Raw genomic sequence first — 11629 nt, forward strand, 5'->3', positions numbered from 1 at the left:
CACTACTCTGTGCCTTTTAATTAGTGAGTTCAGTCCATTTATATTTAGGGTGATTATTGATATATGAGGATGTCCTATAGTCATTTTATCTTTTGTTTTCTGGTAACTGTGTTGCCATTGTTTCTTTTGCCTTGTGTTTCTGTCTGTTATTTAAGTTGGTGGTATTCTGTGATATTTTTTTATTTCCGTCTTCTCTTTTCTTTATGTTATGTGTCTCAATTATATTTTCTCCTGTTACCATTAGGTTTATGCAAAAGAAAGTTTCATATATAAAAGCAGTCCTTTTCCTTCTAATTGCATCTTACCTCCATTCACCTATGCAAGTTCAGTCCTATCCCTTCTCCCCTTCTATGTTTTTCATCACAAATTATTCCTTTTTATGCTGTGTACATGGAAATGTTGTAATAGCTACTGCCTTTTTCCAAATGCTTTTACCCCCTTTAACCTTTATACTACATTTCAGTGTTTAATACTCTATTCTGAACAAAGACTGCAATTTCCTGCTTCTATTAGTCACCTTACATTTTTGTATCTTTTTGTCTTTTTGTTTCAGGTAGAAGAGCACCTTTCAGCATTTCTTGTAATGCATGTCCTGTGGTGGTAAATTCCCTCAGCTTCTGTATGTCTGGAAGTCTTTATTTCTCCTTAATACCTAAAGAGTAATTTTGTGATATATATTATTCTTGGCTGGTGATTTCTCTTTCAATAATTTGAATATTTGATTCCACTCTTCTAACTTGTAGGGTTTCTGCTGAAAAATCTGATGATAATCTAATGGTGTTTCCTTTATAAGTTACCATCTTCTTTTCCCTAGTTTCCTTGAGAATTCTTTCTTTCTCTTTACATTTTGACAGTTTTAAACATAATGTGCCTTGAAGAAGGCTTTTTTGGATTCTGTTCTCTTCTCCCTCTTCTGCTATGCCCATTATTCTTATATTGCTCTTTCTAATGGAGTCAGATAGTTCTCATAGAGTTCTTTCTTTTTTTTTCTTTCTCTTGATTCTCTCCCATATTCCACCTGAGTCAGTTCTAGATTTCTATTTTCACTATCACTAATTCTTACCCCAATCAGGTCTGCTCTGTTTCCTAAACTTGCTAGTTCATTTTCATCTCATTTATTGAGTTCTTCAGCTCCAGAATTTGTTTGGTTCTTTTTTATAGTTTCAATCTCTTTGGTAAAGTACTCCTTTTATTTGTTAATTTTATTTCTGAGCTTGTTGGATTGCTTTTCTGAGTTTTCTTGTATCTCACTGAATTTTTTCAGAGCTATAAACTTGAATTCTCTGTCATTTAAATCACAGCCTTCTATGTCTTCAAGTGTATGTTCTAGAGATTTTTCATGTTCTTTCTGAATTCCCTTGTCACCTTGGTTATTCATTGTGCTTGAGGGACTATTTCTCTGCCTGGGCATTTGTGGAAATGAAATCTATTTTCTTTTTTAAATATTTGACACTTCCCAGTTTAACAGATTGCTAAGTAGAGGTCTTTCTTTTGTTTTCCAGTAAGTGGTACTGAAGCACAAATTTTTATTTTCTCTTACATGTACTGCTGGGGCTTCCAGTGTCTCTATAGAGTGGTGTCACCTCGGCAGCAGAAAATGCCCCTTATTCCCCAGGAGGTGGGCGACCGCTTTCCAACCCAGTTGCCTCAGTCTTGTGGCGCCACTGACAAGAATTAGAAGTGGCAGGCTATGGGTCTTCTGGCCTTTGTGTTCCTAGCGCCACCTTCCTGTAGCCAGAAGTCACAGGCACAGCCACTCTATATGAGCTGACCCAGCTGCCTCTACCGGGCTGCACCACCATGGGGGGGAGAGGTGGGGAGAAGCAGATTCACACATTCTCAGCTCTGTTCTGTCTAGAGGGTTTAGCCACAATAAATACAGACCACTTAGGCTGGAAAGAGTTTTCCAGCCCTTTTGTGATCTGCCAAGTAAGGATTTTACTTCCAGGTGGGCCACAGGGGGATGGGGTGAGCAGGTTCCCACGTCTGCAGAATCCTTTGTCTGGTGATGGTGGTCTGCGATCCTCTGCATCACTTCTCTGCTCTAAAGCTGGGCCCAGCTTCAATGGGTGCCAGTCACCCAAGCCCGATTGCTGTCTCTGTCCTTCCGGTTTGCCCTGTGCAGGTTGCATTCTGACCTTTCACTGATATCGAATCTGCGCTGGGGTGGCAGGGAGCCTCAGAATGCATGTGGCTTCTGTCTCTGTTCTTACCCACATCCCATCTCACCTGTTCACTTCCATACGCCCACCTTCAGATGTCTCAACGCACAGATCTCTCAGATGTGTTTATGTATTGAGCAGAGAATCCTGATGAATTATAGCCATCCAACTTGTTGTAACTTCTAAGGGAGACACCTGGAGGTCCTCTCATACCACCATGCTGCTTAATTATTTCTTATTGTAGGTTTTTATGGTATCAAAAGTACTTGCCAAACTAAGATTTTTCAGGTTAAACTGTTTGTAAATCTTTCTACTTATAAAAAAACATCAAGAAATCCAACATTTACCTACCTTTCAATGTTTTTTTAGACAAGGGGAAATCTGAAAATCTTGTAATTTCATTTACATTTATCTGAAAAGAAAAAGGGGACTATGTCAGATAAGACAAAATAACATGCTATATAACTGACTTGTTTTACAACAGAAACATTTTTTTTCCTCTATTGTGCTGCCTAGCTCTCCTTTGGTATTGCAGGATTGAATTCAATCATCACTTCCAATTGAAAACCATCATTCCTTCTGAAAGGAAGTATGTCTTGAGAAAGCTGTTATCAAAAATACAAGTTTGTAACCATTTCAACTGGTTAAAAAAAAAAAACCTTCTTTCATTCAATGCACACTACTTACTACCTTGAACATTCTTCACTTCTAAAATGTTAACACAGTATGTCATCACCATGTCAATTTTGGAAGAAAATTTACTTTCAGCCCATTCTTCGTATCAGTTTAAGAAATAAAGGGAAACATGATTACAAACCACAGACCACAATAAGAATAGTTTTACTTACACACGTTGGAGACAAGATTGGAGTTAATTGGAGAAATATATCTTGTTAGCACAAAATCTCAAAGTTCTAACCATAAATCAGTGGCATGTGAAATCCAACCTGACGGCTACACATTGGGGAGTATACTGAAGGAGGAGTATTATTTAATAACAACCAGGGGAAGTGTCTCTGTCACACTCTGAAGCCACAATAAGTAATACTTTGTCCACTAACTTTATATTATCTAAATATGCATTATTGATGTTCTTCATTAGCATCAACCCAATTTCCTGAATTTCATTTCAGCTGCTCAGGAGAATTATTTTATTATAGATGCTAAGAGCAAAACCTACTATTCAGATCTGGGAATAGGCTGCCAAATTATTCATGATTCACAAAAGGGGAAAGTTGCATTCATAAAGTTCATTTATTTAAATTACACTCCAGACAGTAAAGGATGACAGCCTGTATTTCATTTTACAGTCTACACATTTTCTTTCCCAGGACTTTTAATGTAGTCCAGACAGGGTTACTCACTGGACTCAAATGCTGAAAACACAAATATTAAAACATTGCCTTAATTCCTACAAATCATTCCAATAACATTGCAAAGGAGGCAGAATCAGTAGTACACTAGCACTAGAAGGAGAAAATTATCTCATTTGGAAGGTAATCTCCCAAACAGGATATTAAAATTAGGTGCAGTCCATCCTTGCACTTGTGCTATTGTCAGCTAAAAAGCTATTTTCACAGCTAATGAATGGAATACTTACAGAAGTAGCTAGACAGGCAACACACTCTTTTATCACCATCAGAGACAAAGTATACACAAAGTGGGCTATTCAAATAAAATACTGCACATCTTTCTAAAGTCAGTTAACCTCCTAGAGGAAGAATCTAGAAGAATAAAACTGTTCCAGCATTCTATCATCCATTATAATATAAAGCTATACACCACAGTCTTAGAAAGAAGTCACCAAAGAACCAAAGGAAATTTTTATTCCACTGATGCTCTGGAACGGAGGTCAGCAAACTGTGGCCCACAGGTCCAATCCAATTTGGTGCCTATTTTTATAGTTTTACTGGAGCACAGCTACAACCATTAATTTACATATTGTCGATATAGCTATGACAGAAGCAGAGAGACATTAACATATTATCTATGTAGTTGTGACAGAGACTGTATGGCTGACAAAGCCTAATATAGGCATACCTTGAAGATACTGAGGGTTCAGTTCCAGAACACAGCAATAAAGCAAGTATTACAAAAAGCTAGTCATAATCTTTTTCCTAGTAGAGGGTCTTGTCTTCAATTTGTAAAAAACGCAACACCTGTGAAGTGCAATAAAGCAAAGTACAACAAAACAAGGCATGCCTGCATTGACTATCTGGCCCTTTACAGAAAAAGTTTACCAACCTTGTTCCAGAAGACTCTCAATTATATTCCAAAGAATAGTTAGAAACCACAGAAGATTGTTGTTCCTACAAACAAGATAACACTCTTTTTCCCCTTCCCTTCATCCATTTCTTTTCTTAGAAAAATCATTCCTATCTTCCCAACCTTCACTCTCCCTCTAAAATCTGTACCATTCTTCTGGAATCAAGGAACAGATGTTTCAGTGATAGTACCTGTTAAAGACCCAACAGTGGTGGAAAAGCTGGAGGAGGCAGAGCGGAGAACATGGCAGATAACACTTAACCACTCTCCTATCAGAGAGGCATACATCATCTTATTGCACGTCACTTTATTGCATATTACAGATGCTGTGTTTTTAAGAAATTGAAGATAAGACCCTCCAGCAGCAAAAAATTACAACTCACTTTAGTGCGGTGGTCTGGAACCGAACTTGCAATGTCTTCAAGATACCTCTTCTTTCTCACAAAAGTGAATAATACTTTTACATCCCAAAGCAGGAGAAAAAAGTATGAAAACCTCCTAGAATGCTCCATATATTGCAATCAAGAGAAGTAATCTGCCTCAAATTATACCAGACAAAATTCTGATTATGACCAAAAAAAATCCAGATTAGAATGCAGAGCGCTTATATAGCACAGATGATTACGATCAAAATCTAAATGCAGAGTTTGAGTCATTCATCAACGGTGAAAACAGTTGGTGAACTAAAACAAATAATTCAGTATCTCTCAATACTTCAGTCCCCAACTTTCCATCAGCCCCTCCAGAACCGACCTCCTACATGATGGCCTTAGAAATACATCACCCAGATCTCCCACTGTGGGGAGTGTAACTGACTGACAATGCCAGCAGTCAGCCCCTGGATCAATCCCTGAAAACGCCATGCTTCCCTGGCCTGCTCCCAATGACTGAACACAACAGCAGTAGGACTACAGGCCCATTCCAGCAGGGTGGGGGATTCCTCTAAAGGGCAACTTTGGTTCGAAGACACCCCATCAGCTAAAGCGTTCTTAGAACTGTGCTACAGCCTAAGACTCTTCCTACCTGCTCCTCCTTCCTTCCTCTCTCCTTTCGCTCCCTATTTCTGTTCCCTCTCCCTGACCTTCACATTTTCCTCCAATAAATCTTCTATTCACTTAATTCCATCATGGCATCTGCCACTCAGAGGCCCAAGACCTAGACTATACAAATGGTCTCCTACGTGGTCTCTTGGTCTCCAGACCATCTATAGCCTGGATATGTTCTCTGACTGTCCACTCAGAGACTTTCCACTCTTTCCAGATAAAGTTTCTGAGCATGGCCTCCATATATAAATTTCCTACTGTTGCTGTAACAAATTACCACAAACATTGGCTTAAACCAACATAAACGTATTAACTTACAGTTATGGAAGTCAGAAGTCCAAAATGGGTCTAACTCACCCAAAATCAAGATGTTGACAGGGCTGCATTCTTACTGGTGACACTAGGAGAGAATCTATTTCCTTGTTTTTTCGAGCTTCTAGAGGCTGCCCACTTCCTTGGCTTATGGGCCCGTTCCATCATCAAAGCCAGCCAGCAATGGATGAGCAAGTCGCTTTCGCCTCACAGCACTCTGACACTGACTCTTCTGCCTCCCTCACCTCCTCATTTAACGACCCTTAGATGATTGATTACATTAGGCCCGCCCAGATAACCCAGATCAATCACCCTCTTCTTTTTTTTTTTTGAGGGCGCAGCTCACAGTGGCCCATGCGGGGATCGAACCAGCAACCTTGGTGCTACCAGCATCATGCTCTAACCAACTGAGCTAAATGGCCACCCCCAAGACCCTATTTCAAGGTCAGCTTATTAGCAAACTTAATTACCCCATGCCACGTAACTTATTCATAGGTTCTAGACATTAGGATTTCAACATCTTGAGACCGTTATTCTACCTACTATAGCCTCCTAAACCATTCACGGTCCACCTCCAACCTCATCGTAACCCCGTTCCGGACACATACCACTCTCTAAGGTGTACCTACCCCCTCAAAGAACACCATGTATTTTTACATCTTTTTGTATTTCCTCATGTTGCTCACTCCATCTACAAAGTCCTTGCCAATCTTTTCTATCTGGAGAACACATCATTCAAGAACTAGTTCCACTCATGGCTACCACAAAGCACAGGACAGTTTGTGCACTACATAAAGGCATCTATCTGGTAAGGCTGAGGTGCGGGGCCGAAAACCAACCCACATTCGGCTGCACAAGCCAGGCCTGAGGCTGCAACCACCAGAAAGAAGGATAGCATGCCCAGAAGAAAATGTTTTTCTAATTCATCTGGCTAGAAAGAACACTGTACCAGATAACTCAACCTTTTCCCCTAATTACACCATCCATGGCACTGTACGTATTTATTATTACATTTGTCAAAATGTATCAAGCCCACCCCACCTCCCTAGGGACACAAACATGGATTTTTTTTTTCCACCTATTTCTACCTAGGCCTCAACAAGCACCTGTCAAATTGCTCAGTATTTCACCAGTGAGACTACTGAGCACCAAGTGTGTACTGTAGTGCTACAATGAAAGTTTTATGCACAACTGCTACAATCTGAGGAGCCATACACTGAGGGTCTGCCCCTCAGTTATCTAGAGAGTAATAAATCTGCTTTGATGTATTCTAGTGTTAGCCCTCACAATTGATTTCACACTCCATTTATTTCTTGACAAGGTCTTAAGAAAATATTTCTAAGATTCAAAAAAATAAAACAGCACAATACTAAGGGGGAAAAACTGCTCTTTCAACTTAGTGAAAAGATTGAGATTTAAACATCTGGGCACTGCAACGCAGTAAAGCGTAGTGCTTTGGCGCTGTTGTGTAAGACCTAGATAGACTACCTGGGTTAGAACTTTTCATGTACTAGCTTTTTCACTTGGTGTTCAACCTTGCACAAATTATTTAATCTTGCTGTGCCTTAAAAGTTTCCTCACCTGTATAATGGGAACAATCTCATAGGGTTCTCTGTTGAAGATGTGGCAAGTCAACACGTATAAAAGCTTGATAAATGTTAGTAATTTAAAACAAGAGACCAAAAAGAAGGGACCAATGTTATTGACTAGAATAAAGCCATCTGGAATAGGTTATGGTACACCACATAGCTAAACACCAACTAAGAGCCTACTCAAGGACAAGCACTTTGCAACTAGTCTCTGGGGAGAGCAACGGTGAGTGTATCAGTGGTCTCTGACTTTCAGAGGCTTATGGTCTAGTAGGAGAGTTAACAAAGAAGGTAAAGAAGCCAATCATCACAGCCTGATGATAAATGCCACAATAAAGGTATATACAAAATGCTACAGATATATAGCAGCCGTAACTCCAGCAGGGGAGGGTAGGAAGAGAAGGACAAGTCAGTATCCCTAGGGTGGAGGAATGGGGATGCTCACTGCAATGGGAACATCAAGGATCAGGATGAGAAGCATCAAGAAGCATGGAGAATTCACAAAACTACAAGTTTTTCTTCCACGTATGCCTATGATAGGCTGCTGGGTTTATCTCATTGAGCCTTACAACACTCTGGGTGGTTAATAATCTCTATTGAATGAAGAAAGTAAAACTCAGGATCATTAAGAAATGCAGCCAGTCAATACCCAAACTGAGTGAGATTTAAACCAGGTCTGCCAAACCACAAATAACTTACTCTTTTACTGGACTAGAGCATGTTGACATGTTAAAGTGTTCGACCACTTTCCTGAAAGTAACTGTGAACCAAGGAAAGGTTTTAATCAGGAATTAAGCGACTGGATTTTTATCTTGGAAAGAATCAGTCTAGCAGCAATATGGAGCATAGATTAGAGAGGGATAAAGTGTAAGGGCCAAATACCATCAGCCACCTGTTTTATTAACTGAAGTTTTGCTAGAACACAACTAGTATATCCATCTGTTTAAGTATTTCCCTGGTAGCTTTTGTGTTACAATGCCAGAGTTGAGTAGTTCCACCCTTCTGATCTGCAAAGCTGAAACCATTTACTATCTGGTCCTGTACAGAAAAGAGTTGCTGAACCCTATTATAAGCAATAGCTACTGTAGTAATCCAGGCAAGAGATGATGGGGCTTGATCTAAGGCACAGTACTGGGGATGGAGGAGCATTTGAGCAATTTAAGAAGCAGAACAGATCACCAGTGTGACTGACTAGACAAAAGAGCGGTAAGAGGGAAATCTCTAGGATTACTCCTAGGTTTCTAGCTCAGCAGTCTGCTTAGATGGCAGGCTAGCATGTGGAAGGCCAAATAAAAATCTCCAAATATGTCCATATCTTAACCCCCAGAACATTACTTTATATAGCAATGAGACTTTGCACATGTGATTAATAATCTTGAGATGGGAAGATTATCCTCAATTATCTAGGTGGGCCCTAAATGCGATCAGAAGTGTTTTGTTTTGTTTTTTAAAGTAGTACATTTGACACAGAAAAGGAGAAGGAGACAGAGATGGGAGTGATGAGGCCACAAGCCAAGGAACCCAAGCGGCTACCAGGAGCTGGAAGAGGCAAGAAACGGTTTTCCCTACAGCCTCCAAAGGGAGTGTGGCCCTCCTGACACCTTGATTTCAGCCCAGTAAAATGATTTCAGACTTCTGACTTCCGTTGAGAGAATAAATTTCTGTTGTTTTAAGCCACTGAGTCTGTGGTAATTTGTCACAATGGCAATAAGGAACTAATACATAAGATTGTGAACTTAAAGGAAAGATAATGAGCTCAGTTTTGGACTTGTGGCATTTAAGGTATCCTATGAAAGACATCCAGCACAGTCAGAAAAAAAGGATATGGATTCAGATGAGCTCTATGTAGAATACAAACAGAAGGAATCATTGGTCCACAAGAATAAACCTTGGGATTACACCAGGGACGAGAATAGAGTAAGAAGCAGCAAGGGCTGAAGCTATACCCCATAACAAGTTTAGTCTCTGAAGAAGGGTTGAAAATGCAATCTAACGGTAATTTATTTTACTATTTTTGAGGTTCTGTGTATATAGCCGTAGTAATACTAACAATATATAGCAGCTCATATATGGAATATTTACATGTCAGGCATTATGTGGAACGCTTTACATGCATTCTTATTAACTCCCCACAACATTTGTAAGGTAGACATTATCATGTCTTTTAAAGACAAAAAAAGGGAACTGACCCAGTAAGTAACTTGCCCAATGTCATTCATCTGGTAAACAAAAGCCAGGATTAGATCACCTTAACTCAGAAGTCCAAAACAAACTGCAAGCTCTATCTAAACTTATTGTTGATCTAAGGGTTTAGAGGAAAACTACACCAGCAGAACACATGGTGATTTTAATTCCAGAAATGTCCTACATGTAAAATCCCTGAATACACTGCACTAGAAGAGGACAATCACTGAGAAGCTGATGAGGTGAGTGAAGATCAACAGACGTAGGCACTAGGGGAAGGAGGAGTGCTGACAGCCCCAAGGAGCCTGAGGGGGAAAGAGGGCAAGAGGTCAAAATGATAACTACAGGGAAACTCATCTAGGAACATCAGCTATAATGTGGGATGGTAGGTACCAGAAACAATGCCAACTCTTGGAATGGAGACATGAAGCAATTAGAGAGAATGATATGGGCACAGGAAGGAAGATGCACAATGTAAGGCATGCAAGCCTGGCATAATGGTAAAAAGCAAAGGCTTTGGAATCAGAAAGACATGGGCCTAGGTTCCAACTCCACACCACCTAAGTGGAAAAGTTTAGGATAAGTATTAATATTTTATCCTCTCAGAGGAGCCTCAATGTTCTCATCTGTAAAATGGGAATAAGATCCATATCGCGGAGCAAATCAAATAATTAAAGCAAAGCATATGGCGAGTGACTTAAAATGCAGGTGTCATTATTACCCTTATTATTATATTATTACGTATATCACTGTAACTTGCAACATTAATCTCCCTACCCTTAAGTACAACTGCATTTCCATCATTTTATCAAGAATAGTGAGCAGAAGAGCGGCCAGGACGATCAAGAGGCCTGCGTTGGGGCACCCAGCTGACCACCTGTAGGGCCTCAACAGGGCCCCCCAGAGGCACCTCTCAACTCTTTCCCTTCCCTAGCCCGAAGGACTGCAAACTCCCCAGGCCAGGTCCCCAGTGGACTGATCGGCCTCCTCCCCCTACAGCCTATCGCCGCAGTGACACGCAGCTGCCGGCCAACCCTCGCGTATCAGCCGCTGGCCTACGCCCCCTCCCCAGCGCCGGCCTCACCTTCTCATAGTTCTGCATGAGGCGGCTGATAACCTCACGCTCGACCTGCCACTCCGGCTTCTTCAGCTGCTTCCTCAACTGCTTCTTTTGGCTTTGCTTATAGCTGTGTTTCTTCTTCCAGTGATTGAAGCTCCGCACCGGATCCGGCCGGGATTCCGGACCCGGAGAGTCGGTAGTTTTGCCCATCGCGGCGGCGGCGGCGTCAGCCCTGATAGCACAAGACACGAGACGCTTCAGGCCAGGCGGAGGAACGGCTCCGAGAGGACGCGGAACCAGCGTGGGGTAAAAAGGACTACTGCGCGTGCGCAAAACCAGAAGCCCGCCCCCGACCTTTTGAACCCGGGGCACGCGCCAGTGACGGCAAGGAAAATAGGGGCGGTGATTGGTGACTTGGATTCCGCAGGGCGTAGCGGAGCGGTCCCGGGAATATGGAGGCGGAGCGATCTGAAGAAAAGGGCGGAGTTGAGTGGTTGGGGAAGCAATTCGGCTCTTTAAATGAGTGCATGCGCGCTGGCTGTTACTATGGTGATGTCAGAACTAATTAACACTTAAGGGCTGTTCACAAAGCTCCGAAAGGGCTAAAAGGATTTGGAAATGTGCCTGGTAACTACTACTACAAATAAAGGCAAAACTTAAGTGTGGGTAGGGTCTATACTAAAATTTAGGAGGGAAATATAATATTAGTTCCTCATACATTGATATCCCGTTGAATATTATTCATCAGTTTCTACCGTAAGTTTTTACATCGTTGTAGTTGTTCATCATCATAATTCTCCAAATTACCTGTCTCTAAAACTCTGAAGACTATTATGTTTTTTCAGGAGTTTAAAAAAATTTTTTATAAAGATTATCTTCTTTGAGAAAGCATACAATGATACTCCAGTAATGATGACCACAATTGTCATCCAGATCTCGGTTTGTAAATACCATGTTTTCTTTCAATCAAATGAACCAGAGCTCTTCGGAGAAATAGCTAATTCCAGAGATAAA

General features: G+C 41.0%; 1 protein-coding gene across 2 annotated transcripts in view; it reads right to left on the minus strand.

The window, feature by feature from the left end:
* DDX10 (DEAD-box helicase 10) overlaps nt 1-10941 on the minus strand; it is a 292846-nt gene extending 281905 nt beyond the window's left edge. For both annotated transcript variants that reach the window (XM_019714905.3, XM_019714904.3), the window contains exons 1-2: nt 10640-10941; nt 2514-2574 (exon numbers count right to left, since the gene is read on the minus strand). In XM_019714905.3, the coding sequence (XP_019570464.3) occupies nt 2514-2574; nt 10640-10825 (247 nt within the window). In that variant the 5' untranslated portion in view covers nt 10826-10941. The remainder of the gene's footprint in view (nt 1-2513; nt 2575-10639) is intronic.
* Nucleotides 10942-11629: the final 688 nt, after the last annotated feature.

The sequence above is a fragment of the Rhinolophus sinicus genome, chromosome 14, assembly GCF_057876585.1.
Source record: "Rhinolophus sinicus isolate RSI-liver-muscle chromosome 14, RSI-T2T, whole genome shotgun sequence".
NCBI lineage: Eukaryota > Metazoa > Chordata > Mammalia > Chiroptera > Rhinolophidae > Rhinolophus > Rhinolophus sinicus.